Here is a 15000-nt window from a genome sequence, read left to right as displayed (position 1 = left end):
CGAGGCCTGGATCCGGGTTCAAGCGAGAGGACCTGCCAGGCGCGCGCTACAACTCCCAGGCCTGGCGCCCGCCATTGCTTCCGACCATTTCGAACCCGGGTTGAAAGGATCCCTTCACGGCCTTCTCCCGGTTCATCCGGAAGGGATGTTTGGAACCCGGGTTCGAAACGGTAGAAAGCGATGGGTGGCGCCGGATTCGGGAGTTGTAGCGCCGGGTCGGAGCCCGTTGCCTGGATTTGAACCCGCATCCGGGGCTTTGTATCCCGGCAGGAGAGGAAGGGATCTTTTGCACCCGGGTCGCTTCCTGCAGGTAGAAAGCAAGGGGTGGCGCCAGCTCTGGGAGTTGTAGCGCAGGGCAGCCCCGGGAGTTGTAGCGCGCGGCGCGGGTTCGACTCCCTCGAACCCGGGTGAGAAATCTGAGTAGGAGGGGAGATCCGGAAGAGAACCCGGGTTCGAAACGGCAGAAAGCGGTGGGTAGCGCCGGATTTGGGAGTTGTAGTGCCGGGCGCCGGGTCTCGGCCCGTCGCCTGGATTTGAACCCGCACCTGGGAGTTGTAGCTCGCGGCTCCGGCTCCCTCGAACCCGTCTCCGAAACCTGGGTAGAAGGGATGTTGGGAACCCGGGTTCGGAAAGGATGGGTGGCGCCGGATTTGGGAGTTGTAGCGCCCGGCGCCGGGTCGGAGCCCGTCGGCTGGATTTGAACCCGCACCCGGGCTTTGGAACCTGGCTTCATCAGCTTCAAGGCCGGGATCCGGGTTCAAGCTGCAGCGTTGAAGTGACCTCCCCGCCGGTAGAAAGCAAGGGCTGGCGCCTGGTTTGGGAGTTGTAGCGCGCAGCATTGGCACAGGGTCTAGCTTGAACCCAGATCCGGGGCTTTGCATCCCAACAGGAGAGGAAGGGATCTATTGCACCCGGGTTCCTCCCTGCAGGTAGAAAGCAAGGGGTGGCGCCGGATTTGGGAGTTGTAGCGCCCGGCGCCGGGTCGGAGCCCGTCGTCTGGATTTGAACCCGCACCCGGGCTATGGAACCTGGGGAGGGATGGCTTGAACCCGGGTCGCTCCCTGCAGGAAGAAAGCGAGGGGTGGCGCTGGATTTGGGAGTTGTAGCGCAGGGCAGCCCCGGGAGTTGTAGCGCGCAGCGCGGGTTCGACTCCCTCGAACCCGGGTGAGAAACCTGGGTAGGAGGGGAGATCTGGAAGGGATGTTGGGAACCCGGGTTCGAAAGGGATGGGTGGCGCCGGATTTGGGAGTTGTAGCGCCCGGCGCCGGGTCTGGGCCCGTCGGCTGGATTTGAACCCGCAGCCGGGCTTTGGAACCTGGGCAGGGATGTTTCGAACCCGGGTCCCTCCCTGCAGGGCTGGCGCCAGCTCTGGGAGTTGTAGCGCAAGGTGTCCCCGGGAGTTGTAGCGCGCGCCTGGCAGCGTGTCAGCCAGCCTGACCCTGGATCCGGGCCTTGAAATCGGTGTAGGTCTTTTGAACCCGGCTTCCTCCCCACAGAGAGAAATCAATGGGCACCGCTGGGAGTTGTAGCGCCGGCGCCGGGTCATCCATCCTGACCCCGAATCCGGTCTTTGAAATCTAAGGAGGAGATGGTGAAGGGATCTTTTGAACCCGGGCCCCTCCCCACAGCTTGAAATCTATGGGTGGCGCCAGGCCTGGGAGTTGTAGCGCGCGGCAACCCCGGGAGTTGTAGCGCGCCCCTGGCAGGTCCTCTCACTTGAACCCGGATCCAGGCCTTGAAATCAAGGCCTGGCGCCAGGCCTGGGAGTTGTAGCGCGCGCTTGAACCTGGATCCCGGCCTTGAAATCAAGGCCTGGCGCCAGGCCTGGGAGTTGTAGCGCGCGCTTGAACCCGGATCCCGGCCTTGAAATCAAGGCCTGGCACCAGGCCTGGGAGTTGTAGCGCGCGCTTGAACCCGGATCCCGGCCTTGAAATCAAGGCCTGGCACCAGGCCTGGGAGTTGTAGCGCGCGCTTGAATCTGGATCCCGGCCTTGAAATCAAGGCCTGGCGCCAGGCCTGGGAGTTGTAGCGCGCGCTTGAACCCGGATCCCGGCCTTGAAATCAAGGCCTGGCGCCAGGCCTGGGAGTTGTAGCGCACCCATTGGTGCTCCATCTGGACGAAGCCCAGATTTGGAATTTGAAGGGATCATTTGAACCCGGCTCCCTCCCTGCAGCTGGAAAGCAACGGCCTGGGAGTTGTAGCGTGCGGTGGCGCCCGCTCCTCCCGCTTGAACCCGGATCCGGACCTTTCCCATCAGGATCCTACTTGACCCTGGATCCGAATCCAGACCTTGTCCCTGGATCCGGATCTAGAACCAGGCGCCTGGGAGTTATAGCGCACGGCGCCGGCTCCTCCCGCTTGAACCCAGAACTTTCCCATCAGGATCCGGACTTGACCCTGGATCCGAATCCAGACCTTGACCCCGCATCTAGAACCGGGCGCCTGGGAGTTGTAGCGCGCGGTGGCGCCGGCTGCTCCCATTTGAACCTGGATCCGGACCTTTCCCATCAGGATCCGGACTTGACCCTGGATTTGAATCCAGACCTTGTCCCTGGATCCGGATCTAGAACCGGGCGCCTGGGAGTTATAGCGCCGGCTCCTCTAGCTTGAACCCGGATCCAGACCTTTTCCCCACCGGATCCGGCCCTTGTCCCTGCATCCAGATCTAGAACCAGGCGCCTGGGAGTTCTAGTGCCAGGTGGCGCCCGGTCCTCCAGTTTGAACACAAATACTAAACCTTTTCCCCACTGGATCCGGATCCAGACCTTGACCCCGGATCTGAACTGGGCGCCTGAGAGTTGTAGCGCCGGCGGCGCCCGGTCCTCCAGATCTAGAACCCGGTTTGGACCCGGATCCCAGTTGTCTAGAACCCATATCTAGAACCCAGTTTGAACCCGGATCCAGACCTTTTCCCCACTGGATCCGGATCCAGACCTTGACCCCGGATCTAGAACCGGGTGCCTGGGAGTTCTAGCGCTGGCGCTGGGTCCTCCAGTTTGAACCCAGATCCGGACCTTTTCCCCACTGGATCCGGATCCAGACCTTGACCCCGGATCTAGAACCGGGCGCCTGGGAGTTATAGCGCCGGCTCCTCCAGCATGAACCCGGATCCAAACCTTGTCCTCAGATCCGGATCCAGACCTTGTCCCTGCATCCAGATCTAGAACCAGGCGCCTGGGAGTTCTAGTGCCAGGTGGCGCCCGGTCCTCCAGTTTGAACCCAGATACTAAACCTTTTCCCCACTGGATCCGGATCCAGACCTTGACCCCGGATCAGAACTGGACGCCTGAGAGTTGTAGCGCCGGCGGCGCCCGGTCCTCCAGATCTAGAACCCGGTTTGGACCCGGATCCGGACCTTTCCCATCAGGATCCGGACTTGAGCCTGGATCCGAATCCAGACCTTGGATCCGGATCTAGAACCGGGCGTCTGGGAGTTGTAGCGCGCGCACCTGGTTGCGGTCGAACTCGTCCATGGCGTCCTTGACCCCGGCGGTGTAGTTTTCGCCCATGATCCAGGGGAAGCGCGGGATGTAGCCGGTGTAGCCTGGGGGCGGGAAAGGTAGTTTGGTGGGCGCCGGGTTGGGCGCCGGAAGGAGGAAACTAGAACTCCCAAACTGGAAATCCCAGGAAGGAGGAAACTAGAATTCCCAGGAAGATTTAGAGATTCAGGGGAGGAAACTAGAATTCCCAGGAAGGAGGAAACTAGAATTCCCAAACTAGAAATTGGGGCGGGAAATGTAGCTTTGAGGGCGCCTTGGAAATTCCCAGGAAGGAAAACTATAATTCCCAGGAAGGAAAACTATAATTCCCAGAATGAAATCTAGATATTCAGGGGAGGAAACTATAATTCCCAGGAAGAAATCTAGAAATTCAGGGGAGGAAACTAGAATTCCCAGAAACTAGAATTCCCAGGAAGGAGGAAACTAGAATTCCCAAACTAGAAATTGGGCGGGAAATGTAGCTTTGAGGGCGCCTTGGAAATTCCCAGGAAGGAAAACTATAATTCCCAGGAAGGAAAACTATAATTCCCAGAATGAAATCTAGATATTCAGGGGAGGAAACTATAATTCCCAGGAAGAAATCTAGAAATTCAGGGGAGGAAACTAGAATTCCCAGAAACTAGAATTCCCAGGAAGGAGGAAACTAGAATTCCCAAACTAGAAATTGGGGCGGGAAATGTAGCTTTGAGGGCGCCTTGGAAATTCCCAGGAAGGAAAACTATAATTCCCAGGAAGGAAAACTATAATTCCCAGAATGAAATCTAGATATTCAGGGGAGGAAACTATAATTCCCAGGAAGAAATCTAGAAATTCAGGGGAGGAAACTAGAATTCCCAGAAACTAGAATTCCCAGGAAGGAGGAAACTAGAATTCCCAAACTAGAAATTGGGCGGGAAATGTAGCTTTGAGGGCGCCTTGGAAATTCCCAGGAAGGAAAACTATAATTCCCAGGAAGGAAAACTAGAATTCCCAGGATGAAATCTAGATATTCAGGGGAGGAAACTATAATTCCCAGGGGGGAAAAACTATAACTCCCAGGAAGAAATCTAGAAATTCAGGGGAGGAAACTAGAATTCCCAGAAACTAGAATTCCCAGGAAGGAGGAAACTAGAATTCCCAAACTAGAAATTGGGGCGGGAAATGGAGTTTTGAGGGCGCCTTGGAAATTCCCAGGAAGGAAAACTATAATTCCCAGGAAGGAAAACTAGAATTCCCAGGATGAAATCTAGATATTCAGGGGAGGAAAGTATAATTCCCAGGGGGGAAAACTATAATTCCCAGGATGAAATCTAGAAATTCAGGGGAGGAAACTATAATTCCCAGGAAGGAAGAACTATAATTCCCAGGAAGGAAAAACTATAATTCCTAGGAATGAGGAAACTCGAATTCCCAGGAAGAACTATAATTCCCAGGATGAAATCTAGAAATTCAGGGGAGGAAACTCGAATTCCCAGGATGGAGGAAACTAGAATTCCCAGGAAGATTTAGAGATTCAGGGGAGGAAACTAGAATTCCCAGGAAGGAGGAAACTAGAATTCCCAAACTAGAAATTGGGGCGGGAAATGTAGCTTTGAGGGCGCCTTGGAAATTCCCAGGAAGGAAAACTATAATTCCCAGGAAGGAAAACTATAATTCCCAGAATGAAATCTAGATATTCAGGGGAGGAAACTATAATTCCCAGGAAGAAATCTAGAAATTCAGGGGAGGAAACTAGAATTCCCAGAAACTAGAATTCCCAGGAAGGAGGAAACTAGAATTCCCAAACTAGAAATTGGGCGGGAAATGTAGCTTTGAGGGCGCCTTGGAAATTCCCAGGAAGGAAAACTATAATTCCCAGGAAGGAAAACTATAATTCCCAGAATGAAATCTAGATATTCAGGGGAGGAAACTATAATTCCCAGGAAGAAATCTAGAAATTCAGGGGAGGAAACTAGAATTCCCAGAAACTAGAATTCCCAGGAAGGAGGAAACTAGAATTCCCAAACTAGAAATTGGGGCGGGAAATGTAGCTTTGAGGGCGCCTTGGAAATTCCCAGGAAGGAAAACTATAATTCCCAGGAAGGAAAACTATAATTCCCAGAATGAAATCTAGATATTCAGGGGAGGAAACTATAATTCCCAGGAAGAAATCTAGAAATTCAGGGGAGGAAACTAGAATTCCCAGAAACTAGAATTCCCAGGAAGGAGGAAACTAGAATTCCCAAACTAGAAATTGGGCGGGAAATGTAGCTTTGAGGGCGCCTTGGAAATTCCCAGGAAGGAAAACTATAATTCCCAGGAAGGAAAACTAGAATTCCCAGGATGAAATCTAGATATTCAGGGGAGGAAACTATAATTCCCAGGGGGGAAAAACTATAACTCCCAGGAAGAAATCTAGAAATTCAGGGGAGGAAACTAGAATTCCCAGAAACTAGAATTCCCAGGAAGGAGGAAACTAGAATTCCCAAACTAGAAATTGGGGCGGGAAATGGAGTTTTGAGGGCGCCTTGGAAATTCCCAGGAAGGAAAACTATAATTCCCAGGAAGGAAAACTAGAATTCCCAGGATGAAATCTAGATATTCAGGGGAGGAAAGTATAATTCCCAGGGGGGGAAAACTATAATTCCCAGGATGAAATCTAGAAATTCAGGGGAGGAAACTATAATTCCCAGGAAGGAAGAACTATAATTCCCAGGAAGGAAAAACTATAATTCCTAGGAATGAGGAAACTCGAATTCCCAGGAAGAACTATAATTCCCAGGATGAAATCTAGAAATTCAGGGGAGGAAACTCGAATTCCCAGGATGGAGGAAACTAGAATTCCAAAACTAGAATTTGGGGTGGGAAACATAGTTTTGAGGGCGCCCTGGAAACTAGAATTCCCAAACTAGAAATCGGGGAAACGTAGTTTTGAAGGCGCCTTGGAAACTAGTATTCACAGGAAGGAAAAACTAGAATTCCCAGGAAGTTCTAGAAATTCAGGGGGGGAACTAGAATTCCCAGAAAGGAGAAATCTAGAAATTCAGGGGAGGAAACTAGAATTCCCAGGGAGGAGGAAACTAGAATTCCCAGGAAGGAGGAAACTAGAATTCCCAGGGAGGAAAAACTAGAATTCCCAGGAAGGAGGAAACTAGAGTTCCCAAACTAGAAATCAGGGTGGGAAACATAGTTTTGAGGGCGCCTTGGAAACTAGAATTCCCAGGAAGGAGGAAACTAGAGTTCCCAAACTAGAAATCAGGGTGGGAAACATAGTTTTGAGGGCGCCTTGGAAACTAGAATTCCCAGGAAGGAGGAAACTAGAATTCCCAGGAAGGAGGAAACTAGAGTTCCCAAACTTGAAATCAGGGTGGGAAACATAGTTTTGAGGGCGCCTTGGAAACTAGAATTCCCAGGAAGGAGGAAACTAGAATTCCCAGGGAGGAAAAACTAGAATTCCCAGGAAGGAGGAAACTAGAGTTCCCAAACCTGAAATTGGGGCGGGAAATGTAGTTTTGAGGGCGCCTTGGAAACTAGAATTCCCAGGAAGGAGGAAACTAGAGTTCCCAAATGAGGAATCCCTGGAAGGAGGAAACTAGAGTTCCCAAACTAGAAATCAGGGTGGGAAACATAGTTTTGAGGGCGCCTTGGAAACTAGAATTCCCAGGAAGGAGGAAACTAGAATTCCCAGGGAAGGAAAAACTAGAATTCCCAGGAAGAGGGGAGGAAACTAGAATTCCCAGGGAGGAAAAACTAGAAATTCAGGGAAGGAAACTAGAATTCCCAGGGAGGGAAAACTATCATTCCCAGGAAGGAAAACTACAATTCCCAGGAAATCTTGTCAAGAAATCTAGAAGGAGAAATCTAGGAAATTTCCGGTTGGGGCGGGGCTTCAGGAGGAAGGGGCGGGGCTTCAGGAGGAAGGGGCGGGGCTTCCGGAGGAAGTGGGCGGGGCCTACCGGAAATGGCCTTCCTCTGGATCAGGTTGGGGGCGTCCATCTTGGGGGTGCGGTCGAAGCGGCAGATGTCCGTCGTCGTCTCGGTGGGCGGAGGGAGGGGCGTGGCCTCGAGGCGGGTCGTCTGGGGGCGGAGTCAGAGAGAGGGGCGGGGTCAGCGAGAGGGAAGCTCCGCCCTCCAGGAAAATCCCCGCAGGGAGAAATCTAGAAATCAGGAAAGAAATCTAGAAATCCCCGCAAGGAGAAATCTAGAACACTCAGTAGGGAGAAATCTAGAAATGAAATCTAGAAATCCCTGCAAGGAGAAATCTAGAAATCAGGAAAGAAATCTAGAAATCCCCGCAAGGAGAAATCTAGAACTCTCAGTAAGGAGAAATCTAGAAATGAAATCTAGAAATCCCTGCAAGGAGAAATCTAGAAATCAGGAAAGAAATCTAGGAATCCCCGCAAGGAGAAATCTAGAACTCTCAGTAAGGAGAAATCTAGAAATGAAATCTAGAAATCCCTGCAAGGAGAAATCTAGAACACTCAGTAGGGAGAAATCTAGAAATGAAATCTAGAAATCCCTGCAAGGAGAAATCTAGAAATCAGGAAAGAAATCTAGGGAAACTAGAAATCTAGAACTCTCAGTAAGGAGAAATCTAGAAATGAAATCTAGAAATCCCTGCAAGGAGAAATCTAGAAATCGGGAAAGAAATCTAGAGAAACTAGAAATCTAGAACTCTCAGTAAGGAGAAATCTAGAAATGAAATCTAGGAATCCCCGCAAGGAGAAATCTAGAACTCTCAGTAAGGAGAAATCTAGAAATGAAATCTAGGAATCCCCGCAAGGAGAAATCTAGAACTCTCAGTAAGGAGAAATCTAGAAATGAAATCTAGAAATCCCTGCAAGGAGAAATCTAGAAATCAGGAAAGAAATCTAGAAATCCCCGCAAGGAGAAATCTAGAACTCTCAGTAAGGAGAAATCTAGAAATGAAATCTAGAAATCCCTGCAAGGAGAAATCTAGAAATCAGGAAAAAATCTAGAAATCCCCGCAAGGAGAAATCTAGAAATGAAATCTAGAAATCCCTGCAAGGAGAAATCTAGAAATCAGGAAAAAATCTATAAATCCCCGCAAGGAGAAATCTAGAAATGAAATCTAGAAATCCCTGCAAGGAGAAATCTAGAAATCAGGAAAAAATCTAGAAATCCCCGCAAGGAGAAATCTAGAAATGAAATCTAGAAATCCCTGCAAGGAGAAATCTAGAAATCAGGAAAGAAATCTAGGAATCCCCGCAAGGAGAAATCTAGAACTCTCAGTAAGGAGAAATCTATAAATGAAATCTAGAAATCCCTGCAAGGAGAAATCTAGAAATCAGGAAAGAAATCTAGAGAAACTAGAAATCTAGAACTCTCAGTAAGGAGAAATCTAGAAATGAAATCTAGAAATCCCTGCAAGGAGAAATCTAGAAATCAGGAAAGAAATCTAGAAATCCCCGCAAGGAGAAATCTAGAAATCAGGAAAGAAATCTAGAAATCCCCGCAAGGAGAAATCTAGAACTCTCAGTAAGGAGAAATCTATAAATGAAATCTAGAAATCCCTGCAAGGAGAAATCTAGAAATCAGGAAAGAAATCTAGAAATCCCCGCCAGGAGAAATCTAGAACTCTCAGTAAGGAGAAATCTAGAAATGAAATCTAGAAATCCCTGCAACGAGAAATCTAGAAATCAGGAAAGAAATCTAGAAATCCCCACAAGGAGAAATCTAGAACTCTCAGTAAGGAGAAATCTAGAAATGAAATCTAGAAATCCCTGCAAGGAGAAATCTAGAAATCAGGAAAAAATCGAGAAAGCAGAAAAAAAATCTAGAAATCCCTTTCAGAAATCTAGAACTCCCCGCAAGCAGAAATCTAGAAATCAGGAAAGAAATCTAGAAATCCCCGCAAGGAGAAATCTAGAACTCTCAGTAAGGAGAAATCTAGAAATCCCTGCAAGGAGAAATCTAGAAATCAGGAAAGAAATCTAGAAATCCCCGCAAGGAGAAATCTAGAACTCTCAGTAAGGAGAAATCTAGAAATCCCTGCAAGGAGAAATCTAGAAATCAGGAAAGAAATCTAGAAATCCCCGCAAGGAGAAATCTAGAACTCTCAGTAAGGAGAAATCTAGAAATGAAATCTAGAAATCCCTGCAAGGAGAAATCTAGAAATCAGGAAAGAAATCTAGGAATCCCCGCAAGGAGAAATCTAGAACTCTCAGTAAGGAGAAATCTATAAATGAAATCTAGAAATCCCTGCAAGGAGAAATCTAGAACTCTCAGTAAGGAGAAATCTAGAAATGAAATCTAGGAATCCCTGCAAGGAGAAATCTAGAAATCAGGAAAGAAATCTAGAAATCCCCGCAAGGAGAAATCTAGAACTCTCAGTAAGGAGAAATCTAGAAATGAAATCTAGGAATCCCTGCAAGGAGAAATCTAGAAATCAGGAAAGAAATCTAGAGAAACTAGAAATCTAGAACTCTCAGTAAGGAGAAATCTAGAAATGAAATCTAGAAATCCCTGCAAGGAGAAATCTAGAAATCAGGAAAGAAATCTAGAAATCCCCGCAAGGAGAAATCTAGAAATCAGGAAAGAAATCTAGAAATCCCCGCAAGGAGAAATCTAGAACTCTCAGTAAGGAGAAATCTAGAAATGAAATCTAGAAATCCCTGCAAGGAGAAATCTAGAAATCAGGAAAGAAATCTAGAAATCCCCACAAGGAGAAATCTAGAACTCTCAGTAAGGAGAAATCTAGAAATGAAATCTAGAAATCCCTGCAAGGAGAAATCTAGAAATCAGGAAAAAATCGAGAAAGCAGAAAAAAATCTAGAAATCCCTTTCAGAAATCTAGAACTCCCCGCAAGCAGAAATCTAGAAATCAGGAAAGAAATATAGAAATCCCCGCAAGGAGAAATCTAGAACTCTCAGTAAGGAGAAATCTAGAAATCCCTGCAAGGAGAAATCTAGAAACCAGGAAAGAAATCTAGAAATCCCCGCAAGGAGAAATCTAGAACTCTCAGTAAGGAGAAATCTAGAAATCCCTGCAAGGAGAAATCTAGAAATCAGGAAAGAAATCTAGAAATCCCCGCAAGGAGAAATCTAGAACTCTCAGTAAGGAGAAATCTAGAAATGAAATCTAGAAATCCCTGCAAGGAGAAATCTAGAAATCAGGAAAGAAATCTAGGAATCCCCGCAAGGAGAAATCTAGAACTCTCAGTAAGGAGAAATCTAGAAATGAAATCTAGGAATCCCTGCAAGGAGAAATCTAGAAATCAGGAAAGAAATCTAGAAATCCCCGCAAGGAGAAATCTAGAACTCTCAGTAAGGAGAAATCTAGAAATGAAATCTAGAAATCCCCGCAAGGAGAAATCTAGAACACTCAGTAGGGAGAAATCTAGAAATGAAATCTAGAAATCCCTGCAAGGAGAAATCTAGAAATCAGGAAAGAAATCTAGAAATCCTCGCAAGGAGAAATCTAGAACTCTCAGTAAGGAGAAATCTAGAAATGAAATCTAGAAATCCCCGCAAGGAGAAATCTAGAACTCTCAGTAAGGAGAAATCTAGAAATGAAATCTAGAAATCCCTGCAAGGAGAAATCTAGAAATCAGGAAAGAAATCTAGAAATCCCCGCCAGGAAAAGCCTAGAAATCAGGAGAAATCCAGAACTCCCCACAAGCGGAAATCTAACAATCCCTCCATTCAGAAATACAGAATTCTGGAAGGAGAAATCTGGAAATGAAATCTAGAAATCCCCGCCAGGAGAAATCTAGAAATCAGGTGAAAATCCAGAATTCCCCGCAAGCAGAAATCGAGAAAGCGGGAAAAATCTAGAACTCCCTCCATTCAGAAATCCCCGCAAGCAGAAATCCAGAAAGAATCAATCTACAACTCCCTGAAAGAAGAAATCAAGAAAGAAAATCTAGAAATCCCCGCAAGGAGAAATCTAGAAATCAGGAAAAAAATCTAGAAATCAGGGGAAAAAATCTAGAAATCCCTTCCAGAAATCTAGAACTCCCCGCAAGCAGAAACCTAGAAATCAGGAAAAATCGAGAAATCTAGATAGATAGAAATCTAGAAGTCCCTGCAAGGAGAAATCTAGAAATCAGGAAGAAATCTAGAAATCCCCGCCAGAAAAGGAGAAATGTAGCAATTCCCCCATGAAAAATCCAGAAAAACCCAAATTCGAACCCGCAACCCGGTCTCTACCTCCCTGCACGACGCCGAAAATGGGGGTGAAAAGGGGAGAATTTGGGGTAAAAAAGGGGGAAATTGGGGGAAAATTGGGGTGAAAAAGGGAGAAGTTGCGATGAAAAAAAGGAAAAATTGGGGGGAAATTGGGGTGGAAAAAGAGTGGAGATTGGGGTGGAAAAAGGGGAAATTGGGGCACAAAAAGAGTGGAAATTGGGGTGGAAAAGGGGGAAAATTGGGGTGGAAAAGGGGGAAATTGGGGTGAAAAGGGGGAAAATTGGGGTGGGAAAAGGGGAAATTGGGGTGGAAAAAGGGGAAATTGGGGTGGGAAAAGGGGAAAATTGGGGTGGAAAAAGGGGAAAATTGGGGTGGGAAAAGGGGAAAATTGGGGTGGAAAAAGGGGAAAATTGGGGTGGAAAAAGGGGAAAATTGGGGTGGAAAGGGGGAAACTGGGGTGAAAAGGGGGAAAATTGGGGTGAAAAGGGGGAAAATTGGGGTGGAAAAAGGGGAAATTGGGGTGGAAAAAGGGGAAATTGGGGTGGGAAAAGGGGATAATTGGGGTGGAAAAAGGGGGAAATTGGGGTGGAAAAAGGGGAAATTGGGGTGGAAAAGGGGGTGAAAAGGGGGAAAATTGGGGTGGAAAAAGGGGGAAATTGGGGTGGGAAAAGGGGAAAATTGGGGTGAAAAGGGGGAAATTGGGGTGAAAAGGGGGAAATTGGGGTGGAAAAAGGGGAAATTGGGGTGGGAAAAGGGGAAAATTGGGGTGAAAATGGGGAAAATTGGGGTGAAAAGGGGGAAAATTGGGGTGGAAAAGGGGGAAATTGGGGTGAAAAGGGGGAAAATTGGGGTGGAAATGGGGGAAATTGGGGTGAAAAGGGGGAAAATTGGGGTGGAAAAAGGGGGAATTTGGGGTGAAAAGGGGGAAAATTGGGGTGGGAAAAGGGGGAATTTGGGGTGAAAAGGGGGAAAATTGGGGTGGGAAAAGGGGGAAATTAGGGTGGAAAAGGGAAAAATTGGGACGGAAAAGTGGAAAAATTGGGGGGAAATTGGAGTGAAAAGGGGAAAATTGGGGGAAATTAGGGTGAAAAAGGGAAAAATTGGGACGGAAAAGTGGAAAAATTGGGGGGAAATTGGAGTGAAAAGGGAAAAATTGGGGTGGAAAAGGGAAAATTGGGGTGGAAAAGGGAAAATTGGGGTGGAAAAGGGGGGAAATTGGGGCGGAAAAGGAAAAATCCATGCGGAAAAACCTCCAAAGCCCCAAATTCGAACCCGGCTCCCTACCTCCCCGCCCGGCGCCCGCTCCTCCCGTCCGCAAACCAAGGCGAGGTCCGGGTGGAAATTGGGGGGGAATTGGGACGAAAAAAGGGGGGAAATTGGGGTGAAAAGGGGAGAAATTGGGGCAGAAAAAGAGGGGAAATTGGGGTGGAAATGGGGAAAATTGGGGGAAAATTGGGGTGAAAAACGGAAAAATTGGGAAATTGGGGTGAAAAGGGGAAAAATTGGGGTGGAAAAAGGGGGGAAATTGGGACGGAAAACAGGGAAATATTGGGAAAAATTGGGACGCAAAAAGGGGGGAAATCGGGGCGGAAAAGTGGAAAAATTGGGGAAAAATTGGGGTGGGAAAGGGAAAAATTGGGGGAAAATTGGGGGGAAAAGGGGAGAAATTGGGGCAGAAAAAGAGGGGAAATTGGGGCGGAAAAGGAAAAATTCATGTGGAAATTGGGGTGAAAAGGGGAAAAATTGGGGTGGAAAAGGGAAAAATTGGGGGAAACTGGGGGGAAATTGGGGTGAAAAAGGGAAAAATTGGGACGGGAAATGGGGAAATATTGGGGGAAATCGGGGCGGAAAAGGAAAAATTCATGCGGAAAAATGGGGCGGAAAAGGGGGAAATTGGGGAAGAATTGGGGGGAAATTGGAGTGAAAAAGGGGAAAATTGGGGTGGAGAAAGGGAAAAAATGGGGCAGAAAAAGGGGAAATTGGGACGGAAAAAGGGGGAAATTGGGGGGAAATTGGGTGAAAAAGGGAAAAATTGTGGGGGGAAATCGGGGCGGAGAAGGAAAAATCCATGCGGGAAAAACCCCACATTCGAACCCGCAACCTGCCCCTCACCTCCCCACACGGCGCCGCCCGGCGCCCGCTCCTCCCGTCCGCAAACCAAGGCGAGGTCCGGGTGGAAATGGGGGGGGAATTGGGGTGAAAAAGGGAAAAATTGGGGTGGAAAAGGGAAAAATTGGGGGAAATTGGGGTGAAAAAGGGGGAAATTGGGGCAGAAAAAGGGGGAAAATTGGGGTGGAAAAGGGAAAAATTGGGGGAAATTGGGGTGAAAAAGGGGGAAATTGGGGCAGAAGAAGGGGGGACATTGGGGGGAATTTGGGGTGAAAAAGGGGGAAATTGGAGTGAAAAAGGCGGGAAATTGGGGGGAAATTGGGGTGAAAAAGGGGGAAATTGGGGCAGAAAAAGAGGGAAAATTGGGGTGGAAAAGGGAAAAATTGGGGGAAATTGGGGTGAAAAAGGGGGAAATTGGGGCAGAAGAAGGGGGGAAATTGGGGGGAATTTGGGGTGAAAAAGGGGGAAATTGGAGTGAAAAAGGCGGGAAATTGGGGGGAAATTGGGGTGAAAAAGGGGGAAATTGGGGCAGAAAAAGAGGGAAAATTGGGGTGGAAAAGGGAAAAATTGGGGGAAATTGGGGTGAAAAAGGGGGAAATTGGGGCAGAAGAAGGGGGGAAATTGGGGGGAATTTGGGGTGAAAAAGGGGGAAATTGGAGTGAAAAAGGCGGGAAATTGGGGTGAAAAAGGGGGAAATTGGGGCAGAAAAAGAGGAAAAATTGGGGTGGAAAAAGGGGAAAAATTGGGACGGAAAAGTGGAAAAATTGGGGGGGAATTGGGGTGAAAAGGGGAAAAAATGGAGTGCCAAAAAGGGGGGAAATTGGGATGGAAAACGGGGGAAAATCGGGGCGGAAAAGGAAAAATTGGGGGGAAATTGGGGTGAAAAGGGGAAATTTTGGGGTGAAAAGGAAAAATGGGGGTGAAAAAGGGAAAAATTGGGGTGGGAAAAGGGGGGAAATTGGGGGGAAATGGGGGGAAATTGGGGTGGAAAAAGGGGGGAAATTGGGGGAAATTGGGGTGAAAAAGGGGGAAATTGGGGCAGAAAAAGGGGGGAAATTGGGGGGAATTTGGGGTGAAAAGGGGGAAATTGGAGTGAAAAAGGCGGGAAATTGGGGGGAAATTGGGGTGAAAAAGGGGGAAATTGGGGCAGAAAAAGAGGGGAAATTGGGGTGGAAAAAGGGGAAAAATTGGGACGGAAAAGTGGAAAAATTGGGGGGGAATTGGGGTGAAAAGGGGAAAAATTGGGGTGGAAAAGGGAAAAATTGGGGAAAATTGGGGTGA

The 15000-nt window shown here is 47.9% G+C and overlaps 1 protein-coding gene across 1 annotated transcript in view; it reads right to left on the bottom strand.

Annotated features, from left to right (window-relative positions):
- The window catches only part of LOC144326440 (ciliary microtubule inner protein 2A-like), a 28691-nt gene that overhangs the window by 3679 nt on the left and 10012 nt on the right, over positions 1-15000 (bottom strand). Inside the window, exons 4-5 of the mRNA XM_077922992.1 lie at positions 7416-7536; positions 3451-3545 (exon numbers count right to left, since the gene is read on the bottom strand). Coding sequence (XP_077779118.1) covers positions 3451-3545; positions 7416-7536 — 216 coding nt within the window. The remainder of the gene's footprint in view (positions 1-3450; positions 3546-7415; positions 7537-15000) is intronic.

The sequence above is a fragment of the Podarcis muralis genome, chromosome W (assembly GCF_964188315.1).
Source record: "Podarcis muralis chromosome W, rPodMur119.hap1.1, whole genome shotgun sequence".
Lineage (NCBI taxonomy): Eukaryota > Metazoa > Chordata > Lepidosauria > Squamata > Lacertidae > Podarcis > Podarcis muralis.
This window is presented reverse-complemented; position numbering and strand designations above follow the sequence as displayed.